Source organism: Tripterygium wilfordii, chromosome 18, assembly GCF_013401445.1.
Source record: "Tripterygium wilfordii isolate XIE 37 chromosome 18, ASM1340144v1, whole genome shotgun sequence".
Taxonomy (NCBI): domain Eukaryota; kingdom Viridiplantae; phylum Streptophyta; class Magnoliopsida; order Celastrales; family Celastraceae; genus Tripterygium; species Tripterygium wilfordii.
The window spans coordinates 9,619,298-9,639,727 of NC_052249.1; the positions used below are offsets into that span (position 1 = coordinate 9,619,298).

Sequence of the window (20,430 nt, forward strand, 5' to 3'; positions counted from 1 at the left end):
ACAATACAAATAGCAACCAATTAGTCCACAGTTCAGCAATCAAGCTAAGGCAGAGTGTCATCCACAATTTGCGACTGAGATGCCCTGTAAAATGTAAACACAATTCAGAAAAACATATAAGCTCATTGTTCAGTGAAGGACAAAAACAAAAAATACTTACACATTGTTCAGTGAAGGACAATTCCTCTTGTCATGTCCCGTTAGTCCGCACCCATGACAATGTCTATTCTTCGTCAATGCCATTTCTTTACCCCCCTTAACCTCTTTCCACAACCTTTTGCCCTAACTTTGTTAGGCTCATTGTAAATAGCATCTGAAGGACCAACACTTGGTGTAGATTGTCTTCCATCATTTATGCTCATGGACTTTATCATGCTGTGAAGAGACGCAAAAGTATCTTTTGCCAACTCACAAGTCTCGTGGCTCATCAAAGCATCATCAATTATATTCGACGCAAGTTTATGTAAGGCCATGTGGTTCACAACTAAAGAATCATCACAACTATCCTTCCCACCACCACCTCCAACACTAAATGAACTTAGTGATTTTGCAGCCTTGGTCCATCTACGTAATAGATAAACACTAGACAATGGTTGTTGCAACTAAAACCTACTGAAGGTAGCCAATATATGCCGACAAAGAATTCCAAAAGACTCGAATTTTTTGCAACTGCAACTCACATAATTGATGGATTTATCTTCAATGACTTTTCTTACGCGTCCATCAACAATCTCAGCCCGACTAACAATATACATGCACTTATCTCCTACCTCTTGGTCCATTGCTACTATATAAGCCATGCTTTGGTACAATTCATCTTGAAATTTATAAAATATACTCTGTGTGTATATCTCACTCATCTTTTTCTCTATTGGCCATGTAGTCTTCATGATAGGCTGATCATTGATGTCTTTATGATCACGACATAACTCCTGATGTCGTTGGTGTTTAAGTGCCCTTGAAAATCTAACCACAAAAATCCATCAATGTGTTTTTCTTTGACACATAATGCTTGAAAAATGAATGACAACTTTCTGCTCTTTGGCTACTGGACATGCCTAGTAATTACAATAAAGAACAAACAATAATCAAGTTAAAACAAATAATACATTTTCTAGCTAATAAAATAAGGTAATTAGTGAAAAGGAAAACAACATACCCGCAGAGAATGTGTCGTTAACATAAGCAGGAATCCATTTGAACCGAATATCATACAACCCTTTTAACCACTCATTGTCAGACATGCCACTTTGCTCTATCACCCTGGACCATTCAACTTCAAAATTCTCTGGACTCTCAGAATCCCATATGCATTTCTGAAATTGGGTGCATTGTTCTTTCCATTTGACTGCATCTAGTTTCTCTGAGAACTTGCTGAGGATATGCCACATACAGTATCTGTGTATGGTGTTTGGGAGTAACTCAGCAATGGCTCTACTCATAGCAGGATCCTAATCAGTGATAATCATTTTTGGAGCACCTGCTGACATGGCTGTCAATAACTGGTGCAAGAGCCATAAGAATGATTCTGTTGTTTCATCACTTAAGAAGGCACATGCTAAGAGTGTACTTTGACCATGATGATTCACTCCCACAAATGGTGCAAATATCAACCCGTAACGGTTAGTGTTATAAGTTGTATCAAAACCAGTACATCACCAAATGCATTATATGCTCTTCTACATATATGATCAGCCCAAAAACAATGAGTAATCTTGCTATCATCATCCATTTTGATTGAGAAAAAAAATTCATGATTTTTCTCCTTTTCAGCCTGAAAATACTCAAACAACATCTGAGCATCATGTCCAGCATAAAACTTTACCTCATCCCTTCGAGCATTGTAAAAATCTTTCTCAATGCACCCTATATTTTCTATACCTCCTGATTGTATCTCAAAAATACTGATTTGTTTATGTATGGGCAAATTTGCATCAGCAAATTGTTGTGTCAATGCCTTTTTGGCATTTGACATAGAACGATGAGACCTTAACATATGCACCTTTCTTGGTGTTGTAAGGATATGATTATGGATCTCATTAAATTGCGAAACAACAAAAACACATGCACCTTTCTTCACAACAGTCATCTTTGCCTTACAACCTTCTCATGTTAACCCACGTTTCCTACTACAATTGGCTTTGGATCTTTCTTCATCCCGAATCCCTTCTTTGAAACAAACAAATTCTTCTCTTATAATTTCATTGCATTTGTTTCTCTTACTAGAATAATTTCTAACACTAAAACCAGCCAACCTAGCATATTCATTGTAATATTTTTGGGATTCGTCTAATGACTCAAACACTTGTCCAATTTTAGGAATTTTTTCAAACACTACTTGAGGCACATATGCCAATTCATTAGATGACGAAGAACCCAAATCTCTTTGCGGTATAGTATGAAATTCAGAATCCATGACAAATGTATTCATGCTTACAATTGCAGAAAGAAATTATACCAACAATGCTTTGCTTTTGTGAATCTGTCAGCACTTTGTTGTGTCTACCTTGCTTCTATCAGCACTGTGTTGTGATTGCCTTGCTTCTATCAGCACTGCGTTGTGACTGCCTTGCTTCTGTCAGTCTGAATTAGCGTCAGTCCCCTACTCGTTGGCCTCCGTCGTTGGAAGCACAGATTTCTCAAAGAATCAAAGAATCTCATAGAAAATCGGCATGGTGACATGAGAAATTTTGGGGATATTGCTTGGCTGGGGATCGCAAAGATCGACGACTGGTTAATCGCAAAGAATCGCAAGAATCCACGGCTGATTTGCACAGGAGGATAGAATCGCGTACGAAATGGACGAAATGGGTCATCTGTGAGAAAAGCGGGTCACGTGGGTTAAATTGGGTTTCATCAATATCACCGTTTGATAAATCGAAGGGTCAAAAGCGTGTGTCCCGCACTTTGCTGAAATAAGGGATCCCGCGTAAGAGAACCACACATTGAATTACACATGTTGGATATATGACCAATTGATTTTGGCTTAAAAAATGACCATAACAAGTCATGATGAACTACATTTATTTAGATGTTGATGAATATATGTAATATATAGTCTATTTTCTTATATAAGCGACGGTTTTTGTCCATTGCATATATAATTTCCACACATTGAATTTTGTGAGATTTAAGAGTAATTGGTTTTTGTTTGTATACAAGAGGTCTAGTGAATTATAAATGATGATTTGGACCCAAGTAGAGACTTGCCCAAACCACATAAACCAGTCCAAGTAAATGACAGAAAGACCAAGACCAAATAAATGCATGACAGCAAACGAAGCGGTTGATGCTTGATGACAACGATGATAATGGTCAGTGTTAGGAAGGATTATTATAATTTTCAGCCTATACACAACATCAATATTGTCCGATTCTTGAATGATAAAACGGGCACGCGTTGTTGATGGTGATAGTTAGGAACTGAAATTAATTATATATGTTAACATTGTTGTAAATCCAACACCCCCAACAATCAACTATATTGTCTGCTTTGGCTTGTTCGGTTTTTGTGGATACATCGGAAAAAACTCATTTAACTAAAAAAAATGCCTAGTTGATGTTAAGGGGTGAACTTATCCCTTATTTAGGGGAATGTCCTCATATCTTTTATCGATGTGGGACTTCTTACAAGAGTCCCCATTATTAAATGAAGTTGAGCATTATATGCTAACATACACACATATATAGGAATTCACCTATGAGATCTTAAAATGAGGCTCTAATTTTTAGGATTCAAATCGAAAAAATATATTTATATTTTGATTAGTTTTACCAACTCAACAATATATGCATCCAATTTTCTTATTGGAACTTTCTTTATCAATCATCGTAGTCTTTCACAGTAACGATATATTGGGCATATTTGGCCTCACCACGCTATTTCTCTGTCACTGTGATGGCATCTTTTGAGCCAAAGTCAAGACGTGCAGCGTCAAGGTTGTTTTCGTCAGTGTCATATTTTCCACAATTGGTACCCTATATATGAATATGAGAGTTACCAATTTATGTTTGTGGAAAATCTGACCAATTATTGTTTCCCATTGGATACCAGCTGTCCGAAAATGTAGCTGTCTGGACAACTATCTTCAACAAGTTTTGGTGAAGACTCTGCTTTGATGTACGGCTTAAGGTGTCCGGACAACAAGTTTTGAGTGTCCAGACACTTAAGGCTCTCCAATTTATGTGAAACCTCTATCTTGATTTGTGAAGGAAGTGTCCGGACGGCACATGTGATCTCCGGACACTTGATGACTTGAAAACGTTTTCTTCAGCTCCAAGAGTATCCATTTCAATCAATTAAACTCGGTTTTCTGCAAAACCAATGAAATACAACTATAAAGGTAAAACTAACTAAATTAAGTATAAATACATCAATTAAATATTAAAACATCCTAATTAAATATCAATCAATTACATACAGGTGTCAAAAGACCCCACGCCCCCACGCAGGAGGCACAAATCAAGCCCACGCAGGGACAAACTATCATCAAGCCCACGTAGGGGCAAACTATCAAGCCCACGCATGGGCAGACGAAGCCCACACATCTCCTTATAAATATTCGGAGGAGGTGAGACTAAAACCCTTGACCTCAGTCAGGGACATACAAAGTTATTGCCACTCAACCAATGACTCATTTGCGGCTCCACTGCAAAGACTGAAAACATATTTCCAAGATTTTTTTTATAAATTACGGGCGTCAAGGCGTGTATAGAAGCATAATCCATATATCCTGCCAGCTGCATCCAAATTTTTTTTTCCTACCACCAATTGTGGAAAATATAACAATTTTCTTTATCAATCATCGTAGTCATAGGTACTACCAATTGTGCAATTATTGTACATTGAATCAAAAGAGGTTAGAGCTCATACCTTAAGTCATGTGGTTCAAAATAATAATAAAAATGGGGGAAAAAAGTAGTTCAATTAAATTCTTTTAACTTAAAATATAACAATATAATATGTTTAAAAATATTTAAATGTAAAAATCAACAGTAATTTGTCAGAGCTATATTAATCTGAATATAATAATACCAATATTTAATTTCATTTTGCTACGTGTCGCTTTATTACATTACTAATAAAATTTAAAAATTAATTCATTTAGAATTACTTTTGTCTAATCATAATAAAAAATATCATTGATAATAAATAAATTATAATTCTACCTATTAATAATAATAAAGAAAAATAAAAATTGAAGTTTTAGCAAATACTGTGAATAGAATTTTTTTTAATATTATATTATAGTAATAGAGCAATTTAAATCTTCGAATTCTACCACACGCTAATAACTAAAATTACTATTTGTTCATAAAAAAAAGTCTAATAATTAAGTTATAGTCAAGTTAATACCCAATGACCAACTAGCCTAGATGGTAACTTGGATACTCACTTTCCCAAATTAAAGATGTTATGGGTTCAAGTAGAGGAGACGAAAGGGTATGAATGCTCGTAGAGGTACTCCAAAGTGGATAATACCGTACGGACTCGGGAGGTATTGAGTTCGATTCTTATTTGGAACAATGTGCATAAAGGTACCCCAGAGCGAAAAATACCTGGATGCAAAAATGCATCCTCAACTTGTGTTTTAACCACTTGAATGATAGTCTAATTAATGAATCTCTCTGGGGCCAAATCTTATGAACTTGGGAGGACTTGAGTTCGATTCTCACTGGGAGCAATACCTCTGTAGCCACACGCTAGAATTTTACCCAACTTACTCTGTTGTCAAGTGAGAAACTTCTGTATGCGCGGGTCTGACGACCCGATTTTAGACCTATATCGGATGTAGAAAGGGCAAGCCTTTATGGTATTGTTATCTGTTACCAAAAAAAAAATTATAATCAACTTAATCTTATCATATATATGTTAATATAGTCCAAATATAATTATTATACAAATTAGATACATTTTTTTTTTGATAAAAATTTCACTTAGATCCTTAACCCTGGTAGTTAGAATTAATTACTAGTGTTAATGATCTTGTTCATACATTACTAGGGTTGATGATCTTAATCGCACCTGATGTAAGAATCAAAATTGGAATTTGAAACATTGTTGCTCAAACCTTAATTTTTTCAATTACTTGTTTTTTTAAAAGGAGTTTATTTTTTTTCAATTATTAACTGGCTGGTGATTAAGTTAAGATTTACAAGGAGTGAGACTAATCATCGACAAATTAAGCAAGTTGATGACAAGGCGATGCTGATAATGGTCAGTGTTGGCAACTCCGATCCATTGTTGTCATTACCATTAAATCAAGTTGACATTAGGGATTGAGCCAAAATGATTTTTCAATTGATGTTTTGCTTGACCCAAAAAATGGAGAAAATAAATATATAAATGTGGTAGATTCTCGATGATGTTCTCATAAATTCATGTAGCCGACTCAAAATTTTTTTGGGACAGAGGCTCGGTTGATGATGATGTTTTGGGTGACCCCAAGTCAAGATGTCCCAAAACCTGCAAGTTGTAACCTAAGCATGATCTCCTAATTAACATCTATATGTCTATATATATATATATATCCATGTAGAAGCAATTCTCTACGCAAAACAAATATGAAGAATATGGAGTGTTGGATAAGAGTGGTGGTAAGTATGTGGGTGTTGCTAAATGGGTTGGGTTGGACTCATGGGTGTGTGGACCAAGAGAGGGAGGCTCTCTTACAACTGAAACCTTTCTTTTATACCTTAAATTGGCCAGAGAGTAGTAATTCTTCAGAATGTTGTGAGTGGGAAAGGGTGGAGTGCAATGCAACTACTGGAAGAGTAACCAAGCTCTCTCTTTCTACTATAGCAAGGGAGACATGGCATCTCAATGTGTCTTATTTTCTTCCCTTTGAACAACTCACAAGTCTCGACTTGAGCGGCAATTATGTGCAGGGTCGTGAGGGGAATCAAGGTTCCTCAATTATTTTTCAAAACTCTTTTTATATTACATATTGATCAGTATATGTATATACTAATTAGAGTTTTTTGAGAGTGCTACTGGACTGTTTGCAGGATTTGAAATATTGTGGTCGAGGTTGAGGAAGCTGGAGGTCCTTGACTTACGTGCGAATAATTTCAATGAGAGCATTATATCGTCTTTGAGTGGGTTTGCTTCTCTCAAGTCTCTTTATCTAAATGAAAATAAAATGGGAACAACCTCAGATACAACCGGTACGCTCGAGAATATATATATATATATATTTTATGGAGTTATTTCATGCAAATATATATACTATATTCAAATTCAATGAACAAAAAAATTGCAGGTTTTGAAAGTCTGTGGAAGTTAAGGAACTTAGAGCTTCTTGATTTGAGCATTAACTACTATAACAACAGCATCTTGTCATCCTTACGTGGTCTTTCTTCTTTAAAAGATTTAAATCTTGCGGAGAATCAATTAAGTGGAACAATTAATGCCCAAGGTATATATGTGTGTATGATGTATTATTGTATTCACTCATTCATAAGTAATTCATTATTTGTGTTTTCTTGACGTATTATCTCTCAATCAATATGTGTAGCATTTCAATCAATTAACTTTTTTTGAGCAGATTTAAATAATATCCTCAACTTGAAGAGGTTGGATATGCATTTAAATGAGATTACAGGCTTTGAATCATTTAAAGGTAAACTATTCATAATGATAGTCCAAAAAAAAAAGAATAATAATAATTCCAAATTCCTCTACATATTAATTAATTGTCTACAGGTGATCTGGAGTTCCTTGATTTGATGGGAAATCGCTTCAATAATAGTGTTTTTGCATCCCTCAATGGACTTTCACATCTGAAATCTCTAAATTTGTCCGAAAATCAATTGACAGGATCAATACACCTTGAAGGTAAATAGAAAACTTATTAATACATGTATTTATGATTCCATGTTTCTTTTTTGAATAAAACTCCTTTTTTTTTTTGAAAAGGTCAAAGGACCGGATATATATATATATATATATTCATGTACTCACCTCGTGAATAAAAACTCCTTTTTAATTACTTGATAATACACTATTGTCTGCTTGGTTGATTAAACTCATTCAGAGTTGGCAAGTTTGAGTAACTTGGAGGAGCTAACCATTAGCGGCAACAGTAACATTGAAGAGATTATGGGACCTGAAGGTATTACTATTATATGAAAGTGATCATAAATTTGGCTATATCTTCTATTGATTTGTTATTAATTTGTGGAAATTTTATTTTTGAATTGTAGACAAAACAACCTTGAACAAGTTAAAGGTGCTTGGTCTGGCATTTCTCCAAACCAATGGTAAAGGCAGTGTGCTAAAATCATTAGGGCCATTATCAGCTCTTAAGACGATTGATCTTCGAGGAAATATTTTGAATGAAACAAATACGTTTGAAGGTATGAAAATATGAATTATATAGCTAGACATTATTTATGATGTAGATTTTTCTATGAAATGCTTTTGGATGTGTACTGAATTAACATGCATTCTGTAGAGTTGTTTAATTTGAGTACGCTGGAAAATCTGTTTCTGGATGAATCTATCATCCACAAAGATTTTCTCCAAAATCATGTTGCGGCTTGCACTTCTCTCAAGGTTCTTCATTTGAGTCGTTGTGGTCTCAAAGGCACCCTACCCAATCGAGGTAAAAAATCTCTCATCAACTGTGTGTGTATATATATAATCATGATAGTAACAAATGATGATTCAATTGCAGGGTGGTGTGAGTTAAAAAACTTGGAGGAGCTTGATCTTGGTGACAATGAATTTGAAGGAGCACTTCCATCATGTATGGCAAACATGTCATCTCTTCACACTTTGCGTCTCACTCGCAATCAATTCACTGGAAATCTTGCTTCCGGTCCTATACCCAAACTCAAGTCTATCGAATCTCTCTTACTCGGATATAATCACTTTCAAGTATCCCTCGAGTCATTCGCAAACCACTCAAGCCTAAAAAATCTCATGGCCAATGATAACGAATTGATTGAAGAAGTTGCCTCTTATTCTTGGACTCCAAAATTACAACTAGAGGTATTGAGTTTGTCACATTGCAGACCAAAAACTCCAAAGGCAAGTTCCCTCAACTTCTTATACCATCAATTCAACTTGGGATATCTTGATCTTTCTGGTTCAAAGTTTGGTGGAGCATTCCCTAGTTGGTTGTTTGAGAACAACACAAGATTAGAACAGATTTACTTGGGGGATAACTCATTCGTGGGCTCATTTCAATTGCCATTACATCCTAATCTAAATGTGTCTGTGATAGATGTATCCTACAACAAGTTAGGGGGTCACATTCCATCAAACTTATCCTTTATTTTTCCAAACCTATTGCTTTTCAATATATCTATGAATTCCTTTCAAGGTATCATCCCTCCAAGTTTGGGAAACATAAATTCCTTGGAATTTATGGATTTATCAAACAATCAACTTTCGGGAGAAATAAAAGAGCAATTTGCTAACACTCCGTTGCAGCTCATCAAACTCTCGAACAACAATTTTTCTGGTCGCATTCCTGACTTGTTTGACCCTATTCGTTTGCACGTTTTATTGTTGGGTGGCAATAACTTTGTCGGGGAGATACCTGATCTCTCATCATTCATATATTTGATGACATTGGATATCAGCAGTAACTCTCTGTCAGGCATGCTTCCGAGTTGGATAGCCAATATGTCAGATTTGCGCATAATATCCCTGTCTGGCAATCAATTTGAGGGTTCTATTCCGTTAGAATTCTGCAAACTTTATGAGCTTCAATTCTTGGGTCTTTCTAGTAATGATTTATCTGGCTCTATACCACCTTGTTTCAGTGAATTGACAAATTTAGAGTATGTCCTTTTGAGTAGAAACAAGTTCGGAGGCCCCATTCCACATGCTTTAATTAATGTTACTGGTTTGCGCAATCTAGATCTTGGAGGTAACAACTTCAGCGGAACAATACCAAATTGGATTGGTAACTTCTCTAGTTTGACTATTCTTCTTTTGCAAGCTAATAATCTCCATGGCAATATTCCCATTGAGTTATGCCAATTGAAACAGTTAAACATATTGGCTCTTTCCTCGAATAATTTGTCTGGACGCTTACATGCTTGCTTAAGTAATTTGTCGTCGATAACACCGAGTCGCGTCTCTATTCAAGCATATTTGAAGATTTCTTATATCAACTCTCTTCCCAATTTCGAAGACTCTACTTCTGATTTTGGTCATCTCATTTTTCCTATACAAGAAGCTTTGGAGTTAGCAACAAAGGGCAACTCACTTTCTTACATAGGATTCAATCTTGATCACATGTATGCAATCGATCTCTCTTGCAATCGATTCTTTGGAGAAATTCCCCCTGAATTCGGAAATTTGAGCAATGTGAGAGCCTTAAATTTGTCTCACAACAATCTAAGTGGGTCAATCCCTGCATCGTTTTCGAAACTGAAGCAGTTAGAAAGTTTAGATCTTTCTTATAATGACCTGAGTGGTCAAATTCCCCCTCAGTTGACCGAGATATACACTTTGGCAGTGTTTAGCGTAGCACATAATGATTTATCAGGTCCAGTTCCTGATTTCAAAGCTCAATTCGGGACATTCAACGAAAGTTGTTACGAGGGAAATCCTCTTCTTTGTGGACCTCCAATGAACAACAGTTGTGATGAGACTCATTTTGCCCCACCACCTTTGAAAGAAGAAAGCGAGGATGATGGGTTCATGGACATGACTTTTTTTTGGGTGACCTTTGTGGTGACTTATACCGTGGCACTATTTGGTGTAGCATCAGTCTTGTACATAAATTCAAATTGGCGACATGCATGGTTTTACCGCATTGATGTATGCTTCCATACTTGCTACTACTTTCTGTTGGACAGGTTCCAATAAGTTGTAAACATATAGAATAAGTTGGTTTACACCATCTTTTGACAATATTGAACTTTAGTAGCTAGTATGTGTTCCTTGCAAGCAGAGATCAATACTTAATGCAAATAAACCTATATGCCTTCTTAATTGGTTGTCTGGTGATGGTGAAATCGATTTAGGTTCGATCCAAAACAAGTTTCTTTCGATGATGGTAATTGCGACAATTGTCAGCGCAACTTTTCTTCAAAAAATTGCTAACCGAGAAGCTTTAGATCCGCACAGCATCACCGACGAAGAGAGTATCCGCCCAACAATTGACCACCTTCTCTTGTTTCGCTAACTTGTTTGTGAGGATTTGGATCACATTCATTGCCCAGAATAGCTAGATAGAGTTGTTAGAAAACTGTTGTGTCAATCATGCACCCAATAAGCTGAGAAAGAACGCACATTTCAGACATCAATTGCTATATACATATATAAGGAATTCTTCTATATAAACCAAAAAGTGCGGACAAACTTCGTGGACAAAAATCCAAATATTGCAATAAAGCATCCGTCACATCTATGATTGAAAAACAAATCCACAAAGTTGATTCACACTTTTGGTTCATATAAGAAAATTTATGTGTATATATATATATATAATTAAAGGAAAACTTGAGAAGGGGCAATAGATAGATTAATTGTTACTACCACTTAAAAATAGAAATTTGTATTATCAGAATGAAAACGAATACAGAAAGTGCACACCTGCCAATTTACAAATTGCATCTTCCCACATTTTAGTCCTACACCGGGCATACTCAATACTTTTGTCTTCAAAACAGTGCCAGAAATTTCAAAGCATCCTGTCACCTCCAGTTATGGATCAGAGACATATTCCATTTGAAGGAAAATATGACATTCGCTCCGTCCACATACACATTCACACGCACAGGAGAGAACTATCTATTACTTCTATCTTATTGTTTTCAAGGATAACTAATTACTAGTTGAGGCCATAACCAAAACTAATTACTAGTTGAAGCCATAACCAAAACTAATACTTACTTGAAGAAAAGAGAACAGGCCACCATGTGTGGGCGGTTCGGGGACACCGGCCGGTGTTCGACGGACCGGCAGGCCCACCCTACCAAGACAGCGGGCCACCATGTGGGCTGTGTCAAGAAGGGCCGGCCCACATTACACCTCTAACTAGTAGAAAGAAACAGATTGTCAAAAATGGCATAGTGCAATGCAGACTCTGATATCATCAAGAATTGCCTTGCATCCATGTTTGTGTTACTATGCAGTCACAATGGTTGGCAAGAACATGTGGTGCTGAGTGTTACAAGAACTCTTGGCTTAACTGACATGAACAGGCATGTGGTACTAAGATACAGACCAAATAACTTCAAAGAAAGAGCAAGTCAGCATCATACTAGCTTACGCTGATATCCAAATAAACAAGGGATAATTCAAAAAAAGAAAAAAGAAGTCCTTAAATTTTACACTAATACCAACTGAAATGATCTGTATGCTCAAGAAAAATTGGTCTGCTCTGAGAAGCGTAGCTTTACCTCATGGGGTTAGCCTTCAGTAACGCTCAAAGAGTCAAAAGTTCAAATCTGAAAGCAGAAGAAAACTAGAAAAGAATGCACAGAAATGAAAGTGATTGAATTAAGGATAACATACAGCAGTTTTACAGAAACCAAAAGCCTCTTATCTTGAAGAAACATAAACCTATCCACTTGTACGACGAGATTCTTTTCCACCGAGGGTTTGTATAATAGCTTCAAGGAGTTTAATCTCATTGTCGCGCTTTGAGATTTCTTCTTGCTTCGTACGCAACTCTTCCATGTGTAGTTCAAATACCTCTGCAATCCATAAAAGATGTTTGACAAAAGTTGCATGCAATTTATAGCCTTATAACTACAGATGAGGCACAACCTAAACAATATGGATAAAGTGCTAACCGAGGCTATGTGGTTGTATGTGTTTACCATGTGTGTCAATTTTGTTTCCGTATAGGAGCTTTCCTAGAAAATTACCAGTGAAACTCGGGCCAGTAAGGAAAGTAGGAGACATTAGCAAAAAAGGTAAAACACTTGAGAAGAATTTTATTTTCAAGATAAAGCTCGCAGAAGATAATGCCACAGTTCCCATTCAAATTCCAGTGTAGTAAACAGTGGATACACTCAATAAAGGCCCAAAAATTCACTTTTGAATCCGAGAGACCGAGACCGAGACCGTTATACAACTCTAAAAATTCAAGTTCAGAGATTTTAGAAAATGAAATCATTGAAGACCAGTTGATGCTTCATCACTAATAACTTTTTAAAATCATCCAGAAATACAGCACCTTTATTTCTTTGAATGGTTGAAAACTATCGAAAAGCACCACAAGGGTGGTGCAACAGGATTACAAGGAGGCTACATTGAGTGCCTGGAGAACATAGTAACAGTTTAGAAAAGCCCAGAACTTGAGACCACTAAACCAATTATCAATAAAACTATCAAAGGAAGTCTCCCTTGAGAAGAAGATTACCCTGTTCCTTTCCATCCAGACAGCCCAATATGGCTATAATAGAAATGGTTATCAACTTAATAAACTTTTGCTTAGCCCGATCTTTTAAAAATAGAATTCCAAGCAATCATCTCTCTGTCAACAAAGAGACTACAAAGCCTTGTACAAGAAATGCAGGAACTGGCGAACTGCAAAATTTTGCACTGAGACTATCAGTTCCTCTTCTAGTTGAGATTCTATAAAGGCTTTAGCAAGACTTCAATAAATCTTAATAGAGATTCTAGAAAGTTTTTAGCAAGAATTCAATATATATTGATCTAATGATCAAAATAACTACAAATAATAAAAAAAAGGCAAGTAATTGCTCGAGGCGCTGATTATAGTATCTTGAAAAGCCAAATTCTCTTCTGTACGGGTTTTCTTTTTCCCTTTTTTCATTGATATTGCTGACCAATACAAATCCCAACTCCCAAATACTTATACTATCATTTTACTCATAAGTAGCCTTGAAATTCGTTATCCATAATTCCTTTTAAGTTTCAGGAATAAATATGTTCACAAAGTCCTTTTATCTTTCCAAGTTTCTGTTACTCTCTGGTAATGGTAATTTAAGAAGAGTAAAAAAAATGGGGAGAACTAGGACGGTACATACTTGTGGTGTTCTCAAGTTCTTTTGTGACTTCTTGTGCACGTAATTCAGCAGCTTTTTGTGCAGCCTCCGCCTGTCTCTTTTCTGCACGAGCACGTGCAGCAGCGCTAATTGCAGCATCAAGTTCTCTTTCCAAAGTCTCTACCCTTTGTTCAAGAACCTGGAAACAGTATGTCACCTTCAATATTGAAATTCTTTTGCACTTCCCTCAACATTCTACATATAAAAGCAGGCAGCAACAAGAATGAACAGAGCTCATACTATCACAGATTTCCATATGAGACAGCCAATAAACCATTGCTAATTAACTAATTGTACAAATCCATAATGAAATAATATGAATTTCACATTGCATAAATCTGCCATATGCCTTTCCAAGAGTCAAGATCTTCTATACATCTTATTATTCAAAAAAAGGATCTGTTTTAATTGTACTTCACACTCTACTTTTATGTACCTAATGCCACATGCTAAGATGAAAAATGTTTACAATATGAATCCAGGAGAATGTTGAAGCAGATACAGGGTAACAGAAGGATAGATAAGATTCGAAATGGTAACTTCCAATTCTTGCTAGATATAGGTTTACCTGAAGATATGACAAAGGAAAATTGTCTATGATGGCCGGGAGATATAATATGTAGGAATGCAAATGTCTCTACGCAAAGAGCTAAGAAAATGTAAGGTTGACGTTTTAAGAAAAAGGAGTGTAGTTCAAGAGGTCACCGATGGGAGTAATAAGAAATGGGTGGGATGCAAATGATTACAGAAGATGTAGCTTTAGATTGGTCAACCGACACCAAATATTTTGGTTCAAAGCTTGTTGTTGGTGTATTACCAGTGGACCTGCTTCTATTCTCAGTGTCAAAGTTAGAGAAATCATGTTTTCTCATGACTAGCAAAAATTGATTTTCTTCTCCCCACAACCAAAATCTATTAGAGAGCTCATAACCAATACAAGCTTTAATTCTTCACTAGAAAAGCTGTCCCTGAAGTTATAACTTCAAGTACAATTATTTGGGTTGAGAGGCAAAAATAATCCACTGGAAAACATCAAATAGATTTTGACCAAGGATTCATGGAGCCAACTCCAAATACTTGTGATCAATGCTATAGAAGTTAGAGAAATCATGCATTCTCATTACTAACAAAATTTATTTTCTTCACCCTACGACGAAAATCTGTAGAGAGCTCATAACCAATACAACCTCCTATGCTTCATTAGAAAATTTGTCCCTGAAATTATTGTTTAAAGTACACATAATCTGACATCGAAACTATGTAGACAATTTTCTCCATTCAACAAGCTTGCAACTTCGTATGTCAAAGTTTCCGAGTTCCAGCTAAAATCATATGTAATACATCAGTATTTAGAAAAGAAAATGTGAGCCCAAGGTAGAAGACTCCTGCAACTATGGGGACAGGAGTGAGGAGGGTAGATGGTTGTCACCTTTCACGTTATGAAGATGTTATTCTCCTCTCCAACTAGCACTTTTAGACTTCTATAGTATATATAACTTCATTTTGTAGATATTCTAGAGGTATCAGATATATGGATGATTCTCATGATCTCATCTCCAACTAGGAGCTCTAATTAATACTCAGAAGCTATCACTTTTCTATTCAATCCTTCATATTCTCAACTGGGAAAATTATCTGTTATGCATTCTGCTCATCAAAACTTGATTCAAATGGTTCTCGATGGATGGTGTTATTTTCCATTTTAAAATTAGAACCACTGTTTGCATAAAGGACCTCACTATCTCTTCAATTATTTTAAGGTGCACAAAATTTTGAAGGGAAAAAATGAAGAGAGCAAAATTTTAAATTGGACAAGTGCTATAATTTAGCAATCATGCAACTTAATATACACTGCATTTATACGTTTCCATCTCCTAGACTCGCATAAGATATATTGGCATAAGCGAGCAGAACAAATTGAAAGCAACGAAAACAACCTTGCTGTGTCATTATCAAGCAGTAAGAACCATCAAGATATCTGGTCATTACCCATTAGTCAATCCATGCTTGCCCAGCAAAAACTAAACAATATTCACTTGACAATTGACATACACAATTCAAAATAGTCTATGAGAAGAACTTCTACAAATTTTACTCAATCCCACATACAATTAAATGATCAGAAACCCTCAACCCCTCTTGATCTCACTCATCTTAAAACATCATTGATGCCAGTTAACCAAGAGAAGCAACATATCTCAGTATTAAAATAAGTAAACTCCAATTAAAATCTTGATGACGAATAACCCAATCAATGAAAAGCAACAAATTACTCAATTATCAATTCCCTTGACAGTTATGTCACGTTGAAGTCGATCACTTCATATGAAGAAGATGACGCCATACATATCGCCACTATGCGAATTCTAACACTATCACCACAATTGCACTAAAATAGACAAAATTTAACGAATCGACAACATAAAATGGAGAAGGGAGACGAAAACAAAGAAGTTACCTTAATGTTTCGAGCTTGCTCAGCAGTGAGAGAGGCCTTGGAGAAGGTCTCTTCGTCGACAAAGACTGCTTTCTTGAGTAGTAGTTTTTGGAGCGAATCGAGATTGGAAGCCATCTCTGTCAAATTGACTATCGCTCCGCTCCATCTCTCCTCGCTTCCTTTTCCCTTCTCTTTCTCCTCCATTGCTGCCCTTTCACGGCTCTTTCACTTTAATAACTGAACTGGTGTTCGTCGTTGATCTGGAGCTGGAGATAGATGAGCCTGCAAAAGAACGCACCAGCGACCACGAAACTGTACAAAAGTTCCGAATTTGGGAATGGCCTGTGAGAGATTTGGGTCGTGGGTGACTATCGGGATTTCACGTCTAATTCTAAAGGGGAAATCAGACAAAACGACAACCGTAATAACAAATGTTATTAATCGACTAAAATACCCCTCAGCAAATGTACTGGATTATGTTTAATGGCCCAACAAAAATTAATACTGAGTTTCACCTCTATTACATAAAAATCAAGTCACATCTTTTAATATAGCAAAATCAGTAAAATACGTCTCCCAATACAGTCACATCAGTAAAACACAAATTTATACACATTATATTTTCCCACCCAACATAGAGACCAACAATATTACATGTCTCTATATTGTTCACAACAAAACTACATAAAAACACAAAATCTCAATACAACCACATCAACAAAACACAAAATCCCATACATTTTTTTTGGCCCAGCAAAATTTTACCATTGTGTTTGCTCTTAAAACATACATTATCCTTTGTCGTCTCATGCGCGTGTACGTATATCCTTCCCCGCAACGATAATTTTATGTAACCATTACCCCCCTCATTCTAGTCTACACAGTTGATTATGTAGCCAACACTTCTGTAACCGTCGACTTCAATAATTCTTCCATCGATCTCTTTCTTCGTGTGATTCTCCTCCTTCTTCCTTCAGTTGCAACAAAGATTGACGCCTTTTCTTCTTCTTCTTCCTCTGCGGATCTCTTTCGTCGATCTTTTTCCTCTAAATCTTTATTCTTCAATCAAATCTACGTGTTTACAAAGAGAAAATATGAAACCGGATATGTTGATATTATATATGTTTGGATATGTTGATATCATATAGGTTTAAATGAAATTTCTGTGTCCCAACTCCCAACCTTTATTGTAGCAACATTATCAAATAAAATTATCGTATTTTAGTTTTCAAACAAATTGAATAAAACATATACAATAAAACAAATATAATGAAATAGATACAATAAAATAGCTATAATAAAACAGATAACATATTAGCAAATCGAAACAAATGTTATATTAGCATATCCCACGGACATAGTGGACTATTGTCATTCGGCCACCCTCAAGGCTACCGACCCACCAAAGAGAAGCGTCGGAGCACCACGACCAATCCCAACCATCATTCGCTTTCTTCAACTGATGGTTCCACTAGAATCTGACATTGAAGTCGACAGACCATGAAAAAAATAGTCAGATTTGGTCGTCGGAGACAATGCCACCACTAACAACCATCACAAGAGTATTCCCCATACTTAGACGCACCATCCTCACCCATTGATTGGTCGAAAAATCTGTTGGAGGAAAGGATCTCAACTTTGGGTATCAAATGAATAAGATGAGAGTATTTCAATAAATAAAATAAATGTTTATAACTTTTTGTTATTTATGGAATATTTTATAAATTTGAGGGATTTTACGAAACTTATTTGACTGTCTTTATCGGTATAAAACTTTTGTTAAAAGAATTATATCTAATTTTTCAAATTCTAAATTAAATTATTACAATCAAGGAGTCAAGGACGAGACCAGTAAAGTTTTTTAAGGAAAAGAAAACATTTGAAAATTGGGAATAAAACTCCCTTGGCAGTTGGGTTGGGCTGGGAAATAAAACCCAAAGTTTATGGCCCGTTTGGTTCGGATCGGGTGCTCTGAATTTGCATTATAGCCGTTGGATTGGGGTCATTTCGATCCTGCGATCATTTTTAAAAGTTCATTTAATGGTGTTTCTATGGGCAAGTGTACAAATATTTAAAGTACTTGGCCTCGAAAATTGAAACAATAAAATAATAAGCAGTAGAAAAAAAAAAAACATTGGACCAGATGCACCGTACAAATGTTCCAATAAGGGCAGTCGCACAGTTGAGTCTCTAGAACTTGCGGACGTACGTGGACCAATGGAAGCGCAGAAACTGATCGGATCTCATCCCCTCCTCTCGTCCACGAATTCTGATATCACATTTTTCTTCCATCAATCACGCCTCCACGTGTCGCCACCTGCACGACTCTCAAAAAATGCGCAAAGAAAATCCATTTTTTTTGTTTGGAACTTGGAGAGAGAGGGCTTGTTGGAGCAGGAAAGTCTAGAAGCTTCTGTATTTGCCTGTTTAAGCGCAGAGTTTTACCCGATTTGTGGTGAATTTTTGTGGTGGAATTACGTGGACGGGTTTCTGCGAGTTTCAATTATCTGGGAAAAGTTACGATCTTCTGGGAAAGTTCGGATTTCTTTGGAGTAGTTTTGCTTTTAAGGTTAGTTTTCTGTGTTGGATGGATGCGCTTTCTCTTTTGTTTGTGAGCTGAACCTTTGTGCTACATGCCTTGCAGTTTTAGTTGCTGTGGCTCTGTTTGTTTACCGATTTGTTGTTGGAAGATGATAATTTCTTTTTTCGTTTTCGATTAATTGCTAGTGAGACGAGAAACTGAAAAGGGAAGTTAAATCGAGTGCGATAATTTTGGTAACTGGGTTGGTCTTTGGAATTTTGGTTATCCTTGTGTTTGTGGAGATTAGGTTTTTATGCTTTTGGGATGGGGGAAGTGTTGGAACTTGGAAATGAAGTGGATTCTTTACTCACTAGAAGTGCTTTTGTTTCAAGTTCCCTGACTAGTAAAAAATGGATGTAAAAAGAGGTAAGCAGTCAAACATAATCAGTTCAGTGTTCTGATTCAAAGACCTTTAGTGTCGATTGCCAGTACTTGCTTTGTGGAGCTCATAGAACATCTTGATTTAACACTCTACTTTTGCTGGATTTGATTGGGCTTTTATAGATTGTATTTAGCTGTACTTTTTCATGAGGATCGTAATCTTCCTGATCATGTTTGTTGATAAAACTTCTAATGAAAAGAATTGTCCGTGTACTTTTTACTATTGGGGACTGAAACCGAGTTTTCTTCTCTCTCTCTCCCTGACTTTGCCTTCTATTGGTATGATCGTATCCCGCTCATCTAGTTGCTTGGCAAGGGGTTATGAATAATTAGATGAAAATTACGGAAAATTCGAGGAGCTACTTCATGTTCCTTTTGAAGATGAGAATGGAAAGCTTGTGAGATTGTATAAGAATAATTGAAGTTAGGAAAGCTCTGAAGAAGATAGGGGGGTCATAAAGGTGATGATATGATTTGCAGACAACTATCGAGGAATCAAACTTGCCACAACGATGAAGAAGATTCACTAAAGAGAAAGTGAGATTAGGAGCAATGGTTTTAGGGAAAAGAATTTGGGGTTTCCATTGGGCTGCCCTGTCAGATGTTGTTTTCCCATCAAGAAGGCTTGCCTTCTCTTAGTTTTTATTGATTTGGAGAAATCTCTGATAGGGATCCTGGGGTAGTGACTGATCAGTTATAAAGAAGAAACTGCTGGTTATGTTTAGGATAAAGGGTTTAGCTACCCCCTTTTACGATGATGATAGATGAACTTACAAAGTTTATTCTACATGAAGTTCCTTGGTGTAAGTGGTCTATAGATGATATCTTCATAATTTATTAGAGGATGCGGGAGTTAATTTGAAGTTAGGTTGTGGAGATATATCTTGGAATAGGTTGAAGTTCCTTGGTGTAAATTGTCTAGATATAATATCGTCATAATTTTGGGAGAATGTGGGAGTTAGTTTGAAGTTAGATTGTTGAGATATATCTTGGAATACGGATTTGGAATGAGTATGACCATAATAGAATATGTAAACTAAGCTTAGGA

At 36.2% G+C, this 20,430-nt stretch overlaps 3 protein-coding genes across 5 annotated transcripts; 1 reads left to right on the forward strand and 2 right to left on the reverse strand.

The window, feature by feature from the left end:
- Window positions 1-947: 947 nt before the first annotated feature.
- LOC119983809 (protein FAR-RED IMPAIRED RESPONSE 1-like) lies at window positions 948-1,409 on the reverse strand. Its single transcript, XM_038827535.1, has 2 exons — window positions 1,160-1,409; window positions 948-1,058 (listed from the first exon to the last, which is right to left on the reverse strand). Exons 1-2 carry the CDS (start codon window positions 1,389-1,391, stop codon window positions 967-969), a joined length of 324 nt encoding a protein of 107 aa, XP_038683463.1. The 5' UTR covers window positions 1,392-1,409; the 3' UTR covers window positions 948-966.
- A 5,150-nt stretch (window positions 1,410-6,559) lies between these two features.
- Window positions 6,560-12,032, forward strand: LOC119984456 (receptor-like protein 13). 2 transcript variants are annotated; one of them, XM_038828408.1, is made up of 9 exons: window positions 6,560-6,907; window positions 7,009-7,167; window positions 7,263-7,418; window positions 7,548-7,622; window positions 7,706-7,837; window positions 8,037-8,114; window positions 8,206-8,358; window positions 8,457-8,606; window positions 8,679-12,032. In XM_038828408.1, exons 1-9 carry the CDS (start codon window positions 6,565-6,567, stop codon window positions 10,826-10,828), a joined length of 3,396 nt encoding a protein of 1,131 aa, XP_038684336.1. In that variant the 5' UTR covers window positions 6,560-6,564; the 3' UTR covers window positions 10,829-12,032. The 2 variants fall into 2 exon arrangements, with proteins under 2 accessions (XP_038684336.1, XP_038684337.1); XM_038828409.1 differs by lacking the exons at window positions 7,548-7,622; window positions 7,706-7,837.
- A 260-nt stretch (window positions 12,033-12,292) lies between these two features.
- On the reverse strand, window positions 12,293-16,821 carry LOC119984460. 2 transcript variants are annotated; one of them, XM_038828416.1, is made up of 4 exons: window positions 16,442-16,821; window positions 13,966-14,122; window positions 12,763-12,825; window positions 12,433-12,663 (listed from the first exon to the last, which is right to left on the reverse strand). In XM_038828416.1, the coding sequence occupies exons 1-4, from the start codon at window positions 16,622-16,624 to the stop codon at window positions 12,530-12,532; spliced, it is 537 nt and encodes a 178-aa protein (XP_038684344.1). In that variant the 5' UTR covers window positions 16,625-16,821; the 3' UTR covers window positions 12,433-12,529. The 2 variants fall into 2 exon arrangements, with proteins under 2 accessions (XP_038684345.1, XP_038684344.1); XM_038828417.1 differs by lacking the exon at window positions 12,763-12,825 and having other exon boundaries at window positions 12,293-12,663; window positions 16,442-16,814.
- Between the last annotated feature and the right edge of the window lie 3,609 nt (window positions 16,822-20,430).

Bases quoted from the DNA above. Each gene is read 5' to 3' on its own strand.
- LOC119983809 (XM_038827535.1), bottom strand. From the start codon at position 1,391: ATGTGGCATATCCTCAGCAAGTTCTCAGAGAAACTAGATGCAGTCAAA. The intron at 1,059-1,159 runs GTATGTTGTTTT...TGTAATTACTAG, and splicing joins TAACGACACATTCTCTGCGG to GCATGTCCAGTAGCCAAAGA.
- LOC119984456 (XM_038828408.1), top strand. From the start codon at position 6,565: ATGAAGAATATGGAGTGTTGGATAAGAGTGGTGGTAAGTATGTGGGTG. The intron at 7,419-7,547 runs GTATATATGTGT...TTTTTTGAGCAG, and splicing joins TGGAACAATTAATGCCCAAG to ATTTAAATAATATCCTCAAC. The intron at 7,838-8,036 runs GTAAATAGAAAA...AAACTCATTCAG, and splicing joins AGGATCAATACACCTTGAAG to AGTTGGCAAGTTTGAGTAAC.
- LOC119984460 (XM_038828416.1), bottom strand. From the start codon at position 16,624: ATGGAGGAGAAAGAGAAGGGAAAAGGAAGCGAGGAGAGATGGAGCGGA. The intron at 14,123-16,441 runs GTAACTTCTTTG...TACTGTTTCCAG, and splicing joins AGCAAGCTCGAAACATTAAG to GTTCTTGAACAAAGGGTAGA. The intron at 12,826-13,965 runs GTATGTACCGTC...GTAATTTTCTAG, and splicing joins AGAACTTGAGAACACCACAA to GAAAGCTCCTATACGGAAAC.